The sequence below is a fragment of the Vicia villosa genome, linkage group LG1 (assembly GCF_029867415.1).
Source record: "Vicia villosa cultivar HV-30 ecotype Madison, WI linkage group LG1, Vvil1.0, whole genome shotgun sequence".
Lineage (NCBI taxonomy): Eukaryota > Viridiplantae > Streptophyta > Magnoliopsida > Fabales > Fabaceae > Vicia > Vicia villosa.
The window spans coordinates 105,556,053-105,575,161 of NC_081180.1; the positions used below are offsets into that span (position 1 = coordinate 105,556,053).

The 19,109-nt window shown below is 37.4% G+C and overlaps 1 protein-coding gene across 1 annotated transcript; it reads right to left on the reverse strand.

Moving 5' to 3' along the window:
* Positions 1-9,574: 9,574 nt before the first annotated feature.
* LOC131650768 (uncharacterized) lies at positions 9,575-10,766 on the reverse strand. Its single transcript, XM_058920477.1, has 2 exons — positions 10,404-10,766; positions 9,575-9,688 (listed from the first exon to the last, which is right to left on the reverse strand). The coding sequence occupies exons 1-2, from the start codon at positions 10,764-10,766 to the stop codon at positions 9,575-9,577; spliced, it is 477 nt and encodes a 158-aa protein (XP_058776460.1).
* Between the last annotated feature and the right edge of the window lie 8,343 nt (positions 10,767-19,109).

Sequence of the window (19,109 nt, forward strand, 5' to 3'; positions counted from 1 at the left end):
GACTACGCCCGCGGAGGGGGGTCAGCGTCTGCGGAGCAGGTCGACGTGGAGATCGTGGGAACGTGGCAGTTACCCCTCTGGTGAAAACTGGTCATGTCACCGCGCTCTCTTTAGCGGATGCTGAGCTGGACGCTATGTGTACAAAACGACTGAAAATCTCCGTTTCTCTGGCTTTTTCGCTCGTTTCTTCGAGCAGGCCTCCAAATGAACACAAAACCTAAAAACAAAGCAAACACAAGCATAATACAAGAAAACAACAATAAAAACTACTGAAAACATGTGATGTTCGAGTCAAAAACATAGTGCGATTTGGTGTTATCAATCACTCAATTTCACACGGATTGGATCTAGAGAATACCAAAATTGGTTCACACAATTGAAGAGGAATTTAGCACGTACCATAACCTCACTCATTCTCCTATAAATAGAGCTCACTTCTGCACAGAAAACCAAGCTTGAACGGCCAAAAAACCTCTTCTATTTCGAAGGTCAAAAACCTTTAAAAATCAGAAGATTCAAATACCATTTTATTTTAATTTCAACTTCAATTCTCCACTCAAAATTCTCCATCGGCATCATCTAAAGCTACCTGAAGCCTTACAGAAGTTATGTAACACCCTTCTAAACCCCGCGACAATTAATCAAATTAAATCAAAGTAACATGCATAAGGGCGTCACAATTAATAAATAAAATAAACCGCATCGGTTGTAACACCCATAATTTCAATTTATTAATTTAAATTGGATTTAAATTAAATAATTGGAATTTTGGAATTTTAAATTGGATTTAATTGGAAAATGATGGAATATGAGATATTTGGCTTATGGTGTGGTGATAGTAAAAGGGGGGTGCTAACTAGTTAGGCCTTTTACTAAGTTATGGTTAATTTATTTCATTTTATTTTTCATAAAATAAGAAAAGGGAACCATTTGGGAGAAAAGGAAGAACACGTGAAAAGAGCAAGAGAAGAGAAAGAGGCAAGAACGTGAAACCGGAAGGAGAGCATTCAAGAGATTCATCGAGGTAAGGGGGGACTCTTCCTTTTAGTATCTCTTATGTGATCTTAGGTAATAGGTAGATTGATGTATGGTTTGGTTCAATTAGATATTTGGAATTGTTAGGTTAGGGTATTCTAATTGGATTGAATTGATGATGATTGTCTGAAATAGTTGACTAATAATGAGTTTGGATGATGTTTTATAGTATATATTGAATATATGATGATTGTATGCCTGTATGTGATGTCTGGAATCGTTTTTGGGTGAAAAGGGAGTGAAATCGCAGGGTCTGTCGCAGACTTGGGGTTTGCTGAAATCGCAGGTCCGCTGAGCGGAGGGGGGTTCGCTGAGCGGAGGTCCCAACGTGGTTCGCTTCTGTTTGACGTCGCTTGAGGTCCGCTGAGCGGGGGTCTGAAGGGTTTCGCTTCTGCCTTGCTCCGCTGAGCGAACTTTGCTGTGTGTGAATTTTTCCAAACTTCAAAATAATGTATCTTTTGGTCCGTGTATCATTTCTTAGTGCCGTTTTGGGCGTTGTGCAAGTAATTAAATGTTTTATATGATGAACGATGAATATTGGTATTATCCGACCTTATTTCTTTAAAAACTCGATTTAATTACTTGATGAGAATTGAACATTGTGTGCATATGAAATAGGCGTGACAATGTGTTTGATGTGATGATGAATTGGTATGATTTGTTATTTTGATTGAGATGGATGCATGAGTATTTGAATGATGTTGAAAACATGTACATACTTATTCGGTGATGTGGTGTTGAGATGAGTTGCTCATCGTGATTTAGTGTGTTTTAAGTATGTTATATGTGTTTCATTCATTCATATGCATTGATGTTGGATCCCGGTGAGGTTTGGATGGTTGGTGGACATATTTCCCATTGTGTGGAAATTGTGTCGGTGGGCCGTATCTCGATGAGGCGTAGATCGGTTAGGTGGATTGATTCCACGGTTTATTGGTACCACATGCATAGTGTCAGTTGTGTCATATGCATTTTGCCATAACATGATTGTATGGATTTCTGTAGTATGTGTTGTAATCTATTATTGTGTGAATTACTGAATAATAGATGTGAATCTGAATATGTATAATTGGGTGAACGGTATATTATGATGCTTGTTGCTTATGAATTGCATAATATTTACTAATTGAGAATGAGACTCACCCTTACATGTTGTCATTTTCAGATTGAGGAGTAGCGACATTAGTGCTTGGTGAGGATGACTCATAGAGTTTATCCGTTTATGTTGGGTCGTGTCGGTCATGCTCTGATCTGTAACACTGGGGAACGATAGTTATAGAAGTTTTTATGAGACTATCCGTTTTATTTGATGTTGAATTATGATTCCATTTAGTTGTATTTGATGATGTTTAGTATTCCGCTGTGATAAACATAATCTATGTTTTGGTGAACCGTTTCCTAATGAAGCATGACTTTGACCTTAGTTGATTTATTTATTTTAAATAATTGTGGCACCCTTGTGCATATGTTTTACTCTGATTAATTATTAAAATTGCCGTGGGGTTTAGAAGGGTGTTACATCGGTCATAAGTCATGCATTCACTGAAGAAACATTTTAACATAACTCATAAATAAACTATCTCATGTTTACACAACGGAATAAGTCATCAAACTAGCATTACATCATCAATGCTTTAATCCTCAAATAAGATAAACAAACAGAGCTAATGTCATAAACTTAAAACAGCATTCCCCAATGTTACACCTATCAGAGCATGACCCGACGCTAACCGACACATTGACTCATGAGCTAATCCTCACCAAGTCGAAGCCGCTATCCTCAATCTGAAAAATATAGTGTAAGGGTGAGTCTCATTCGCAATTAACAGATATTATTGCATTATAAATAACAGTACATCAACAATTATATTATTCACCCAACTCATCTATATCCAGATCATTCATCAACATACAAACACATACCACCAAAAACAATACAAGAACATACATATAGTCATGTTATCAAATCCATGCAAATGAATGCAACTGACACTATTCATGTGGTACCAACATCATCAATGGGAATCACCCACCAACCGATCTATCATCATCTAGATACGACACTGCCAGCACAAATTCTACACAATGGGAATTCTGCCATTCACCGAATCCTCTCATCATCTAGGATTCAGCCTTCATCAATGTTTTATGAATGCATGCAAACATATATATAACATACTTTCATCATCTCCATTCTATGAGTAGCATCTTCTATACTCATTTTATCATCATCATCATTATTAAGCATGTTCATATATACATTAACATCATTTAATGCAATCAACTATCAGTAAACCACAAAATTACATTACAAGGTTTACACAGTCTCAAACAACACACAAAACAGGCCTACAGGTCGAAAGTTACGCAACATTGAACTTTCCAGAAAAATCACAAAAACAGAATTTTCACACACAGTGACCATACGCGTATCACCAAGTCCATAAGCGTATCGCCCTCTTCCATACGCGTATCATACGCGTTTCTCCATAATCTTAATGGCCTAAAAATGACCTCATACGCATATCAGCCTTTCCATACGCGTATCACCAGAATCAATTTCCTCTTTAAAAATTTCCATACGCGTATGAGCATCCTCATATGCTTCTCATACGCAAATCACCAGTACATGGTATTTGGGATAGGGCAGCTGCGTATCATACACGTATAGCCCTTGGGGAATGTCCCTCATACGCGTATGACCTCATCCCATACGCGTATGACACTGTTCCATACGCGAAAAACCATAAAATGCCCAGAATTATGCAGTCTCGTAACAGCCCAATTCTCACTCGTTTCTACTCATACCAGTCTACGATTTTGAATCTAAAACAACCATATTTCATGTATTCATACACATGATTCATTCATATAGATTAATCTATCATCCTATATCATTTTCATACATCAAAATCCCAAAATCTAAATCAATTCTTAGAACTCAAAACCTAACTCTGACACACAAATCGAATTGACTCAACAACACAACTATTCATACACTATTCATCTATAATCACAATAAGAGATGATAATTGGAAGAGTCCCCCCTTACCTTAGCCAAATTCTTGATCTTTGGTCTCTTCCTCTTTGTTCCTCTTTCACGCTCTTCGTGTTCCAACTTCTCTCTTTTCACGTTCTATTCTTTTCTTCCCAATTCTAATTATTTTATGAAAACAATAATAAAATTAGTAAAGGGCCTTCCTATATCACACCCCCTTATTTTACTATTTCTCACATGGCCCAAATACCATAACCCATTATTTTCACAAAATCCTTAATAATTCTAATTATTAATTCAATATTCCAATTAAATTAATATTAAAATTATACGGGTGTTACAAGTTAGTTGTGACCTCTACGCATTAACTCCATCTCACCATTTTCACACCTTTTGAGCTTACTTCGGACTGTTAGATACAAGTTTCTAGTTTACACAAAAAAGTTACTATCCTCTTTGTCTTGTTCTTCTGAGTGAAATCCCTCACTTACTGAGATTTATTGTTGTTGTTTGCCATTTAATTTTCTCTTTGTTTCTCAAAATCCCTTCGTTTCACTCATGTTCATTTTTCAAAATTTTAAATTGTTTTCCTACATTATGATACCAACTTGTTGTCAATTCTCTTGCTTAGGCAAAAATTGGAGGGAGGATGATGAAGTAAAAACGCAAAAATTTCTGGTAGTATGCTTTTGAATAAAATCCTGCTGATGTTGTACAGATATTGTTGCAAATTCCCAAACTCCGGAGATATGAGGAAGATAATCCCTTGTTAACCCCTTTGAGTCTTTAAGTAGGATTTTCTTTTCTATACAAAAAAAAACTCTCACATTTAACTTGGGGCAGGGTAGTCTTCAGTTAATTTTACTGAGTGTTCAAAATTCAAAAAGGAAGGCACTTTTGAAGATCAACCACAATGGTTATCCTTTTCATATCATAAGGTCAGAAGATGTGAAACCACAATGTCTATCCCTAATCCGTCAAGGAACAAGACAGTCGCAATACCCTCAACAAGTTCAAACAAGCCAACGTCGCACAATTTGTTCAAAGCAAAAGAAAATAAAAAAGAAAAGCCCGCTAAGTCAAGTGACTTAGGAAAAACTTAGGGCATATCGCTAGACTATCAATTCAGAAAAGGATTAGTCCAGAAAAAAGTTAGGGAAAACAAAGAGAAAAGCGAAAAAATACTACAAAGAAAGGACTACAGAGAAAAAGTCCTCAGCGAAGAACAAATCTGTGTGACTACAAACATAAAGACGAAAGATGCGACTGCTACTCCGAAAGCCTCATTGGTTCCTTAACCATCATATTATCCTTTTTGAGAGATGAACACTCATGTTGAATTAACTAAACTTAGGACTGTCGAACATCCTGAAGAATGGGTGCACACAAATAAACTTTGAGCCTTAAAATATTTTTTTGAAACCCGTGAACCAGGACAAATTACAACCCTCAAAATTCCTAATTGAAGTAGGGTTTATTTCGTTAGCATACTTTGACAAAATAGCACTCCTGACCCCTGTAATACCCTTCTAAACCCCCGCAGAATATTAATTAAATTCAGAGTAAAACATGTACAAAGGCATTACAACTCCAAAAATATTTAAAACCTTTAATCATGTCATGCCTTATGAGAAACATCAAACCATATTATTCAGCAAACATGTTAATACAACGAAACTACTTCATAATCTGAATAACATAAAACATCGGTATTCAACACTAAGAAATCACCGACTCAAAACCAACCAAAACATTATTCCAACAAAAGAGATAATAGTTCATCAACAATTCTAAGTAAACGTTCCCCAGTGTTACAAGACCAGAGCATGAAACCGATATGCCACTTCTCCCGCTTTTTCAGAAATTTGGAATGGTCTAACAAAACGCGGAGTCAACTTCTTTGACTTCAATGCCTGACCAATTCCTGTCATAGGGGTAACCCTCATAAACACATGATCTCCCTCTGGAAACTCAAGTGTCTTCCTCCTCTTGTCATGATAACTCTTCTGACGACTCTAAGAAGCTTTCATCTTCTCTTGAATCATCTTAATCTTCTTTGTAGTCTGTTGTACAATTTCCGATCCAATCACAACACTCTCACCAGATTCGTACCAACATAACAGCGTCCTGCATCTCCTACCATACAAAGCTTCAAACGGAGCCATACCAATACTCGAATGGAAACTATTGTTGTAGGTAAACTCAATCAAAGGCAGATAATTATCCCAAGCACCTCCTTTTTCTAGCACACAAGCTCTCAACAAATCCTCTAACGACTGAATCCTCCTCTCAGTCTGTCCATCGGACTGCGGATGATAAGCAGAACTCAATCTCAGCTTTGTACCCAAAGCTTTCTGCAAACCTTCCCAAAACTTAGACGTAAACCTCGGATCTCTGTCTGACACGATACTTGAAGGAATACCATGTAGACTAACTATCCTCTCAATATACAATTGAGCCAGCTTTTCCATCGAATAATCCATTCTCACCGGTATAAAATGCGCAGACTTCGTCAACCTGTCAACCACGACCCAGATAGCTTCACAATTTCTGACAGTTTTCGGCAAACCCGAAACAAAATCCATCGATATGCTATCCCACTTCCACTCAGGAATAAACATCGGTTGCATAAACCCATATGGCTTCTGATGCTCAACATTTGACTTCTGGAACGTCAAACAAGAATAGACAAACTCAACAATTTCTTTCTTCATTCCAGGCCACCAAAACAACCTTTTCAAATCATGATACATCTCAGTAGCACCAGGATGAATACTCAACCCACTATGGTGTCCTTCTTCCAAGATACGTTTTCGGTGTTCAGCAATATCAGGAACACAAACTCGGTCACCAAACCTCAGCATACCATTCTCGTCAATTCTGAATTCACCACTCTTGCCTTGATTAATCAAAGTCAACTTATCGATCAATTTAACATCAGCTTTCTGACCCTCTCTGATCTCTTCAAGAATACGACTAGTCAACTTCAGCATACCCAATTTGACACTAGCAGGGGTACCTTCACACAACAAACTCAAGTATCTGAATTGTTCAATCAAATCCAATTCTTTCACCATTAGCATAGACATATGTAAAGTCTTCATACTCATTGCATCAGCCACAACGTTTGCTTTACCCGGATGGTAGTTCAAACCGAAATCATAATCCTTTAGAAATTCTAGCCACCTCCTCTGCCTCATATTCAACTCTTTCTGATCAAAAAGATACTTCAGACTCTTATGATCACTGAACACCTCAAATCTCGAACCATACAAATAGTATCGCCACAACTTTAAAAAAATAAACTACAGCTGCTAACTCTAAATCATGAGTCGGATAATTCCTTTCATGCACTTTGAGTTGTCTCGACGCATAAGCGACTACTTGTTGATTTTGCATCAATACACCACCCAGACCCATTAACGAAGCATCACAATAAACTACAAATGATTCTGTCGGATTCGGCAGAATCAAAATAGGAGCACTAGTCAACCTCTTCTTCAGCTCTTGGAATCCTTCTTCACATTTTGCATCCCAAACAAAGGTCTGACCCTTTCTGGTTAACTTAGTCAACGGCAAAGCTAACTTCGTAAATCCTTCAATGAACTTTCTGTAGTAACCTACAAGGCCAAGAAAACTACCAATCTCCGACACTGACTTCATAGCTTCCCACTGAGACACAACTTCTATCTTTGTAGGATCAACAGCAATACCGTTCTTAGAAATCACATGTCCAAGAAAACTGACCTCTTCTAACCAGAATTCACACTTTGACAGTTTGGCAAAAAGTTGCTTCTCTAACAGCTCCAATACCATTATGAGATGTTCAGCATGTTCTTCCTCATCCTTAGAGTATATTAGGATATCATCTATAAACACCACCACGAACTTATCGAGATAAGGGTGAAAGATCTTGTTCATATACTCCATAAAAACACCAGGTGCATTAGTAACTCCAAACGGCATTACCGAATACTCGTAATGTCCATACCTTGTCCTAAAGGCAGTCTTCTGAATATCATCATCTTTCACGCGAATTTGGTGATACCCAGACCTCAGATCAATCTTACTAAATAAACATGCTCCAACCAGTTGATCCATCAAATCATCAATCCTCGACAATGGATACTGATTCTTGATAGTAACCTTGTTCAATTGTCTGTAATCCACACATAATCTCATTGAACCTTCTTTCTTCTTCACTAACAATACAGACGCACCCCACGGAGAAACACTAGGACGAATGAATTTCTTCTCAAGCAATTCTTCTAACTGCTTCTTCAGTTCAGTCAACTCAGATGGCGACATACAATACGGTGCCATCGACACTGGACTAGTTCCCGAAACCAAATCAATAGAAAACTCTACTTCTCTTTTCGGGGGTAATTCATTCACATCTTCTGGAAACTCACATACCACAAGTAATTCGCTGCTCGCCACCTTTTCCTTCACGTTCATCAACGCGAACATCATATACACCGTTTCACCATCTCCAATAGCTTCATTCACATGCCTAGCTGTCATTTCCAGATCATCAGAACTAACCTCTTCAGGAAAAACTACCGTCTTTGCAAAACAGTTGATATGAACACGGTTGAATTCCAACCAATTCATTCCCAAGATTACATCTAGTTGTTTCAACGGAAGGCACACTAAGTCCATCCCGAATTCTCTGCCAAAAATGTCAACCGGACAATTCAAGCATGCAGACGAAGTAGTTACTGAACCCGATGCATGAGTGTCAATAACCATACTTCCATTTATGTCAGATATCTCTAGATTCAACCTCTCAACATAATCCAAAGAAATAAAAGAATGCGTTGCTCCAATATCAATAATCGCAACTAAAGGTGTGCCATGAATGAAACACGTACCTTTAATCAGTCTGTCTTCTGGAGTAGTCTCTGACCCGGTCAAAGCAAAAACCTTTCCTCCCGATTGGTTCTTCTTTGGCTTGGTACAATTCGGACTGATGTGACCCTCCTCACCACAGTTGTAGCAAGTCACACTCTTCTTCTTACAGTCAGCAGCTATATGACCCACTTGGTCACACTTGTAACACTTCTTCGGATCATTCTTACACTCGTTCCGACGATGTCCCACTTCACCACAATTATAACATCTTATACGAGCACTGGAATCTCCCCCACTGGGTTTCTTCCAATCAGCAGACTTACCTCTACCATATGGTTTACCTCTATCCATAGGCTTCTTCCCATTTCTGTCAACTAACTCGCGAGAGTGAGATGACCTCAGTTTGATATTGTCCTCCTCGAAAATCCTGCTACGATCCACTAAGTCAACAAACCTCTGAATCCTCTGGTACCTGATACCCTGCTTGATCTCATCACGAAGGCCATTCTCAAATTTGACACATTTTGAGAACTCACCGGCCTCATCATTGTTGTAGTGCACATAGTACTTCGCCAGTTCCACAACTTTTGCAGCATATTCTGGTACCGTCATATTACCTTGGACCAGTTCCAGGAATTCCACTTCCTTTCTGCCCCTAACATCTTCAGGGAAATACCTTCTCAGAAATTACCTCTTGAATATAGCCCAAGTGATCTCTATACCATCTGCATCTAGTTCAGCTCTAGTCGACATCCACCAGTCATCAGCCTCTTCGGACAACATATGTGTGCCATAGCACATCTCCATTACAATTCCAAACCAAATTGTTCCAACATCATTAAATCACCAATTCAGTCCCAATTCAAACATCCTAACATCTTTCTAACATATTTAGGGGTCTATTAACATCAAGCATCATTCCAATTCATCCAATTTCATCCAATTTCATCACAATCCAACAATTGTTTTACATTTTTCCAAAAACCCCAAACCTAACATACTATCAATCGATTCAAACAACCTACATACTCAATCCTACCACTATTAAACCGATAATAGAGAGTAAATGGATTAGTCACCCCTTACCTTAGAAAAATTCTTAAGATTCATCCTCTTCTCCTCTTCAGCTAGTTCACGTACTTGCTCTTCTCCTTCTTTGGCTCTTTTGCTTTCTATTTTTAAATTTTTCTTTTTTTCTTATTTTATGAAAAATAGAACCATTAGTTAGTAAGGCCTACTCAACTTAACACCTCCCTTCTACTAACTACTACACCAAGCCTAATAACACTATTTTCCAAAATCTCCATTAATTAAATAAAAGCCAATTAATCTCAACAATTAATTTAAATCTCAATTAAATTAATAAATGGAAGATATGGGGTGTTACAACTCTCCCCACTAAAAGAGTTTTTGTCCTCGAAAACGTACCTCAAGTGAAGAGTTCAAGATATGAGTCCTTCATCTGACTCTCCAGCTTCCAAGTAACATTTCCACCTGCCGGTCCTCCCCAAGCTACTCTGAAAAACGCTATCTCGTTACCACGCAATTGTTTCAACTTCCGGTCTTCAATCCTCATAGGTAACGCTTCGACCGTCAGGTTATCCTTCACCTGTATATCATCCACTTGGGTTACACGAGAAGGATCCGCAATGTATTTCCTCAACTGAGCCACATGAAATACATCGTGCAAATTCGCAAGTGTAGGAGGTAACGCAATACGATACAGTACTTCTCCCACCCTTTCGGTAATCTGAAACGGACCAATAAACCGCGGCGTCAACTTATTTGACTTCACCGCTCGACCAACACCAGTCATAGGAGTAACTCTCTGAAACACATGATCTCTCTTGAAATTTAAGTGTTCTCCGCCTCTTATCATGATAGCTCTTCTGACGACTCTGAGAAGCTTTCATCTTCTCCTGAATCATCTTGATCTTTTCCATATTCTGTTGAATAATTTCTTGTCCAATCACAACACTCTTACCAGATTTATATCAATATAAAGGCGTCCTACACCTCCTACCATATAAAACCTCAAACGGAGCCATACCAATACTCGAATGATAACTATTGTTGTAGGTAAATTCAATCAAAGGTAGATAACTATCCCAAGCACCACCTTTATCTAACACACAAGCACACAACAAATCTTCCAATGATTGAATCGTCCTCTCTGTTTGACCATCAATCTGCAGATGATAAGCAGAACTCAATCTCAACTTAGTACCCAAAGCTTTCTACAAACCATCCCAAGATCTAGATGTAAATCTTGGATCTCTATCTGACACAATACTCGAAGGAATACCATGTAGACTCACTATCTTCTCAATATACAACTGAGCCAACTTCTCCATCGTATTATCCATTCTCATCAGTATAAAATGAGCAGACTTCATCAATTTGTCCATGATAACCCAAATAGCTTCACAATTCTTAATTTTCCTCGGAAAACAAAAAAAAATCCTTAGATATACTGTCCCACTTCTATTCCGGAATAAACAACGGTTGCATAACTCCATATGGCTTCTAATGCTCAATCATTAACTTCTGGCATGTCAAACAAGAATAAACAAACTCAGCAATCTCCTTTTTCATTCCTGGCCACCAAAATAACCTTTTCAAATCATGATACATCTTGGTAGCACTAGGATGAATACTCAATCCATTATGGTATCCTTCTTCAAGAATAATCTTCCTAAGTTCGACAACACCGGGAACACAAACTCTATCACCAAACCTCATTATATCATTCTCGTCAATTTGGAAATCACATCTTTTACCCTGGTTAATCAAAGACAATCTATCAACCAACTCAACATCAGCTTTCTGTCCCGCTCTAATCTCATCAAGAATACCACTTGTCAGCTTCAACATACCCAATTTAACACTATTAGGAGTACCTTCACATACCAAACTCAAATCTCTGAATTGTTCAATTAAATCTAATTCTATCACCATTAACATAGACATATGTAAAGACTTCCTACTCAAAGCATCAACACTGAAATTCGCCTTACCCGGATGGTAAATCAGTCCAAAATCGTAATCTTTAAGAAACTCTAACCACCTTCTTTGCCTCATATAAAGTTCTTTCTGATCAAAGAGATACCTCAGACTCTTATGATCACTAAACACTTCAAATCTTGTACCATAAAAATAGTGTCTCAAAAACTTCAACACAATGACCACAGTTGCCAACTCTAAATCATGAGTCGGATAATTCTTTTCATGCACTTTGTGCTGTCTCGACGCATAAGCCACTACCTGTTGATTCTGCATTAATACACCATCTAATCCCATCAATGAAGCATCACAATATACTACAAAATATTCCTCCAGATTCGGAAAAATTAGAATAGGAGCACTAGTCAACCTCCTCTTCAACTCTTGAAATCCTTCTTCGCATTTCGAATCCCAAATGAACGCTTAACCCTTCCTAGTCAACTAAGTTAACAGTAACGCCAACTTTGAAAATACTTCGATAAACTTTCTATAGTAACCTGCAAGACCTAGAAAACTACGAATCTCTGACATGGACTTCGGAGCTTCCCACTGAGATACAGCTTCTACCTTCGTAGGATCTATGACAATACCATTCTTTGAAATCACATGACCAAGAAAGCTTACCTCGCTTAGCTAGAACTCACACTTTGACAACTTCGCATAAATCTTCTTCTATTTCAACAATTCCAACACAACTCTAAGAAGATCCGTATGCTCTTCTTCACTCTTAGAATATATCGAAATATCATCTATAAACACCATTACGAACTTGTCGAGTTAAGGATGAAAGATCTTGTTCATAAATTCCATAAAAACATCAGGTGCATTAGTTACCGCAAATGGCATCACTGTATACTCGTAATGACCATACCTCGTTCTAAATGCAGTCTTCTGAATATCATCCGCTTTCACACGAATCTGATGATATCCATACCTCAAATCAATTTTACTAAATACACATGCCCCAATTAGTTGATCCATAAAATCATCAATCCTCGGCAATGGATACCGATTCTTTATAGTAACTTTATTTAGCTGTCTATAATCAACACATAGTCTCATCGAACATTCTTTCTTCTTCACCAACAACACCGGTGCACCCCACAGCGACACACTTGGGCGAATAAATTCCTTTTCCAGCAGCTCTTCTAATTGACTCATCAATTCATCCAACTCAAATGCCGACATACGATACAGCGCCATCGACACAGGACTAGTTCCAGGAATCAACTCAATAGAAAATTCCACTTCCCTCTTAGGTGGAAACTCCCTCACATTTTTTTGGAAAAACTTCTGGAAAATCACATACTACTGGCAAATTGTTGCTCACCGATTTTCCTTTCACTTCCATTGATGCAAATAACATAAACACATCAACCCCATCTTTAACCGCCTCGTCCACCAGTCTAGTAGTCATTGCCAAATCCTCAACACTGACATCTTCAGGAAATATAACCGTCTTCGTAAAACAATTAATCGAACCCCGTTGAATTCCAACCAGTTCATTCCCAGGATGACATCAAGTTGTTCTAGCGGAAGGCACACTAAGTCCAAATTGATGAACAAATGAGTCGCTCCTGTATCTATAATTGCAATTAAAGGTGTGCCATGGATAAAACATGTACCTTTAATCAATCGATCCTCAAGAGTAGTCTTGGAACCAGATAAGGCAAAAACTTTACCACCAGCTCGATTCTTCCTCGGCTTAGGACACTGTTGAATAATGTGACCTTGTTCCCCGCAGTTATAGCAAGTCACAGTCTTTCCCTTAAAATCAGCAACAACATGACCCGCTTTACCACACCTGTAGCACTTCTTCTCTTTGCTCTTGCATTCATGGATGCGATATCCAGGTTCACCGCACTTATAGCACCTAACAGGAGAACTAGAGTCTCCACCACTAGGCTTCTTCCAACCACCAGCTTTCAGATTACCTCTGCCCTACGATTTTCCTCAATCCATAGGCTTCTTTCGTGTCTTGTCGACCAACTCGCGAGAGTGAGATGACTTCGGCTTTATGTTATCTTCTTCAAAGATCCGACTGCAATCCACCAAGTCAGTAAATCGACGAATCCTCTAATATCTGATACCTTGCTTGATTTCATCCCCTTGACCATTCTCAAACTTGATACACTTTGAGAATTCACTAGCTTCATCATTGTTGTAGTGAGTATAGTACTTCGCCAACTCAACAAATTTGGAAGCATCCTCGGGCACCGTCATACTATCCTGCTTCAGCTCTAAGAATTCAATCTCTTTTCTTCCCCGAACATCTTGAGGAAAGCACTTCCTCATAAATTCTCATATGAACAAAACCCATGCGATTGCTCCACCATCAACATCCAATTCATCCTTAGAAGCAACCCACCAGTCATCAGCTTCCTCGCCTAACATGTGAGTACCATACCTCACCTTCAGATTCTTCGCACAATCTATCACCCGGAAGATCCTTTCACTTTCCTTTTGTCACTTTTGAGCTCCTTCAGGATCGTGAGTGCCTTTGAACAACGGAGGGTTGTTCCTTTGAAATTCCCCCGATTGTATGTTAGCACCAATCCCAGCTCCATTGGCATTCCCTGTAACGCCCGGAAAAATAATTATTTGCTTAATTTAGACATTTGTGATGTTTTCTGAAATTGTTGCGTTTTGGGACGATTTAGTCGGTATTAGTTCGGGATAGCGGATCGACATTTAATCGATAATTTTAATATTTTTAGTATTAGAAATATTAATGAGTTAATATTTAGCGTTTTGGGAATTTTCTGAGTAATTAAGTTTAGACCGGAAATATGAGACACTGAGTAATAAGTCGGTATATTAAAATAGTCGGATTTTATTTTAATGGAGTTTTAGTGGAAGTATTATTTTTATATTAAGTGTGGAAATAATGTTGGGCTTAATTAATGACATCTCTAAGTATTAAGGGGGTATATTTTGTTAGGCCCATTTGTGTATTTATTATTAACATAGTTTATTTTTGAAAATAGAAGTAGAAGAGAGGTAGAGAGATAGTGTTGTCTGAAAAAGAAAAACAAAAAGGAACCGTGAAAGAAGAAGGAGAAATAGGGAAGAGGGGTTAGGGTTTGAAGAGGAGACCCTAAGTGTTGCTCTAAAGTGCATTTTTTTCTCCAATTTTTCATTGAATCTTCTTAGAGCTGCACTCAATCCAAGGTAAGGGGGGATCCTTACTACCTAAATGAGAATATGATGGATTGTATGTGGGTTTAGGGTATAGATTAGTCATTGTGTGGTGTTAATTTTATTTTCTGTTTAAAATTACAAACGATTTTTTTGGTAATGCTGCTGCTTCTCAATATTGTTTTACCTTGTTGTGTGACGTCCAACAACCCCATGAAATCATATATTTCTTTTGTTCTAGTGCTGCTACCTTGTGTGTTGTTATCCCTTGCGGTTCTGTTCATAATTATATGCTTTTTTTTGGTTTCTTTCCAGGTTCCATATACCATTACTTTTTAAATAAATATAATGGAGCATAATAGTTATACTATGGGTTAGAAACACACATTTATGGGAGGATAATATTTTAGAATAATATAAATAGAATTGGAACATAGTTAGAATGAAAATATATAATTTAATTTTCAAAACTCTGTTTACTATTGAAATTAGTATCTAAGATTGAATATGGTATGGTGTGGGTTTGTTAGAGATTGAAATTGAATTGAAATCAACAAACAATAACCATATAATGTAGAAGTGTGTTTCTGTCATTGCATTTTTTTAGAGTGACATATATCAACACTATTGAGCCTAACTAATAAAATATGAAGTTCATGAAACAGTAGCAATTATAGAATAATGTAATTTAAAACAATTTCGTTTGATCGAAATAGCCTAATTAAGCGGTATAATTAATTATCCGGAATTTAATGAAAATTTATATGTAATTAAGTTTAATTAGTAGATAAGTGTGGTTAATTTATTTTGTTGAAAACATGTTGGATAATAGTTAATATCATATTTAGTTAATTGAGATAATACTTAGGAGTTGGTTGTTTTATTCGATATATCGACGAATTACAATCCTTTATGTATTTGACTAAAAGTTGTAGTTTTAAATTAAATATTTGTGTTGCAATGAATATTGTGATTATCGATATTATTATTTTTTTGTATTTGTTCTGTGGGTAGCCTTAAGGTGTGAATCCTAGTGAATCTTGATATTGTATATATGTTGCTATGAAGGTGATAATCTCGTTGCTAAGATTGTGTTGTGAGCCTTTGGCTAAAGTTGAACGGTGTGATTGTTGATATGTGACCGTTGTTGTATTATTGTTATTTCGTTGTCGAATCGTGGTCGTTGTATGTGTCATACCCCAAAATTTGCCCGATCAAATCTACGTCTACTCATCCATTCAGGTTCAAAATTAAGAGTCATGGGGTTTGACATTTCTATTGTCAAACTCTCTCTCTCTCTCTCTCTCTCTCTCTCTCTCTCTCTCTCTCTCTCTCTCTCTCTCTCTCTCTCTCTCTCTCTCTCTCTCTCTCTCTCTCTCTTGTAAATTAGGTCGAGTTAAAATAAGGGCGTGAGTAGCAGGTGTTTTGGGATCTAAATATTGGATCCAATCATTACAAGGTTTTGTCATTTTTGCTTTTTACTAACATCTCTTTCGATTATTATTTTATCATGACTAACCATTAGCATTTAACATTATTATTTTTATTAGGATTTTTCTAATTAACTTTTATTAACATTATTATTATTATTATTAGGTAGAATTAGGACTAATTAGGTTTTATTTTTTAAGTTTGATATTATAGTTAGGATTTTTATAGCTTCTTTAAATTAATTGGGCAATAGGCCCATTAGGTGTAGAAAAAAACCTAATTTGACTAATATAAAAAGGGTTGATTTTAACAAGTAGGGGAGGCCAATTTTTCTATTCACTATTTTTCCTCCGACTAACAATTAACCCTTATTCCTCTGAAACCATTCTTACACGTACACAATCCATCACTAACACCAGTGTTTTAAAAACCGGACCGGACATCAAACCGGTGAGGGTAGTCACTGGTTTATTGGTCGAACCATTGGGTCACTGGTCGAACCGCATGACTAAACCGGACTAAACCGGATAACTTGGTTGAATAGACCGGTCGTTATAACAAAATTATATAGGTATAAAATCTATCGAACCGAATGATTCAGTCCGTACAAAATATAACTAGTACTTATTTTTTTTTGAAAAGATCATATTATAAAAAAATTCACAAATTTATAATTTAAATTCAAATTTTACACATGGGTATCACACACAATCAAATAGTACATGATTATAAAATATAAACAAAAATTTAATCACAATATAATTTAATTGAATAATTTATAACAAAATAATTCCTAAATTTAATTTTAATAAAAGAAAAATTATTTCAATGTTGGGATCTCCTTTTTCAATATCAAAATTAACTGTAACAAAATCAACCGCATCTACAACCATTTTTTTAATTTTTTAATTTTATTTATTTTATTTTTATTTTTAATTTTAATTAAAATAGTCAAAATCACATTGTTTTGACTTTTTAAATTAAAAAAAAATTAAAAAACTGAAAATGCATTTAAACCACCGGTTCACAAAAACCGCCGATTTTCCCGATTTTAACGGTTTACACCGGTTTTGACCGGTTCACACCGGTCCAATGACATTCCCGATCCAGCTATTGAACCAGTCCGGTTACCTGGCCGGTTCCCGATTCGACCGGTCCGACCGGCCGGTCCGGTTTTTAAAACTATGACTAACACCTCTTATACACTAACCCTTATTTTTGCTCCCATGAAAAGGGCACCGAAACATCAAAAAAAACTAACACTTTTACACAGTTTCTCCATCCACTCATAGGTTAATACTTGAAAAATATACTGTCTATATAACCTTATTACGTGGGTATAGAATTTACCTCATTTAACAACCAAGTAAAGGGTTTTGTTGCTATAACCTTTAGGATAACCTTTTTCAATGTAAATATTGTAAAAAAAAGGTTTTCGTATGTGATCTCTTTCTTTATCATTGTGTGGATTAATTTTATAAGTGCAGGTTGTCTTTATGGAAAATAAAATTTAAAGATGTAAAGGAGGAAGGGATAAAAAAAAAACGAATGGATGCAGCCTTCTCTGACGAGCCCAACGCGGAACAGCAGCCTGCAAATCTCACCGCCATGGCTTGCCCGACAACCACTCCTAGCATAATCCATGTCACCTTTGTTTTTCTTATCAATTTTCTCTTTGATGTTGTTTGTGTTTGTTTTTGCAGGAAGAAGCATAAAAAAAAAAAGAGAAACGAGGTTCATTACACCCGTCAGTCACAACCGTTCAACACCGCAGATCCGGCCATCGCTACTCTCAAACTCGCCGGAAAAATCCTCCCGCTGCAGATCCGAGGGCGACACGCATCCCCAAAACAACGTGCATCCCTCGCCGAAGAAAACAACAACCCGCAGCAGCCTCTCGCCGCCACGGTAACGATCGCAGCGTCACCACTCGCAATCTCCGCGCCGCAACGGATCCGATGCAGCCCTCCGGTCGAGCAACGATCCGGACCATCATCTCCACTTCCTCCGTTAACCACCACGCGAACAACCACACCACCATGCACGACCGCACCTCTGATTCAACAACAACCGTGCCAATCTCGGCCATTCAATCACCCTTCATAAGCCGCCTTGGTGTCGGCGCTCAACCCATCCACCGACGACACTTTCGGATTTCGTTCCGCCATGGAGTAAAATTGTAATGGGTAGAAGGAGAGTTAATTGTTTGATGCTGAAAGTAGAAAGAACAGAGATGATCTTGTGAAGGAAGAAGAGGAGAATCCCTCTTTATCTATTGCTGCATAGGCGTGTATGGTGTGGCCTTTTCCTTCATTTTTTATTTTATTATTTATTACAATTGCCACGTACCAGATCCTAATTGGTTAGTGAGAAACTTTGAAAAGTCAAATAAACTCTCCTCAAGGAGAACACCAGCGCCACCTTTTTTCTTATTGTAGGTTTTGTTTATTATTATTATCACTATTAATATTATTGTGGATCCCCATTTGGTTAGTCAATAGGACTTTAATATTTGGGTTCTTTTAAGTGATTAATTTTAGTTAGAAAACCATAAAACCTAGAAGGTTACATGCATTAGGGTTACATGCATTAGGGTTTGCCCAATCCCATTGTCATTTGGCAAAAATATTAATTTGATTAATCCCTAAAT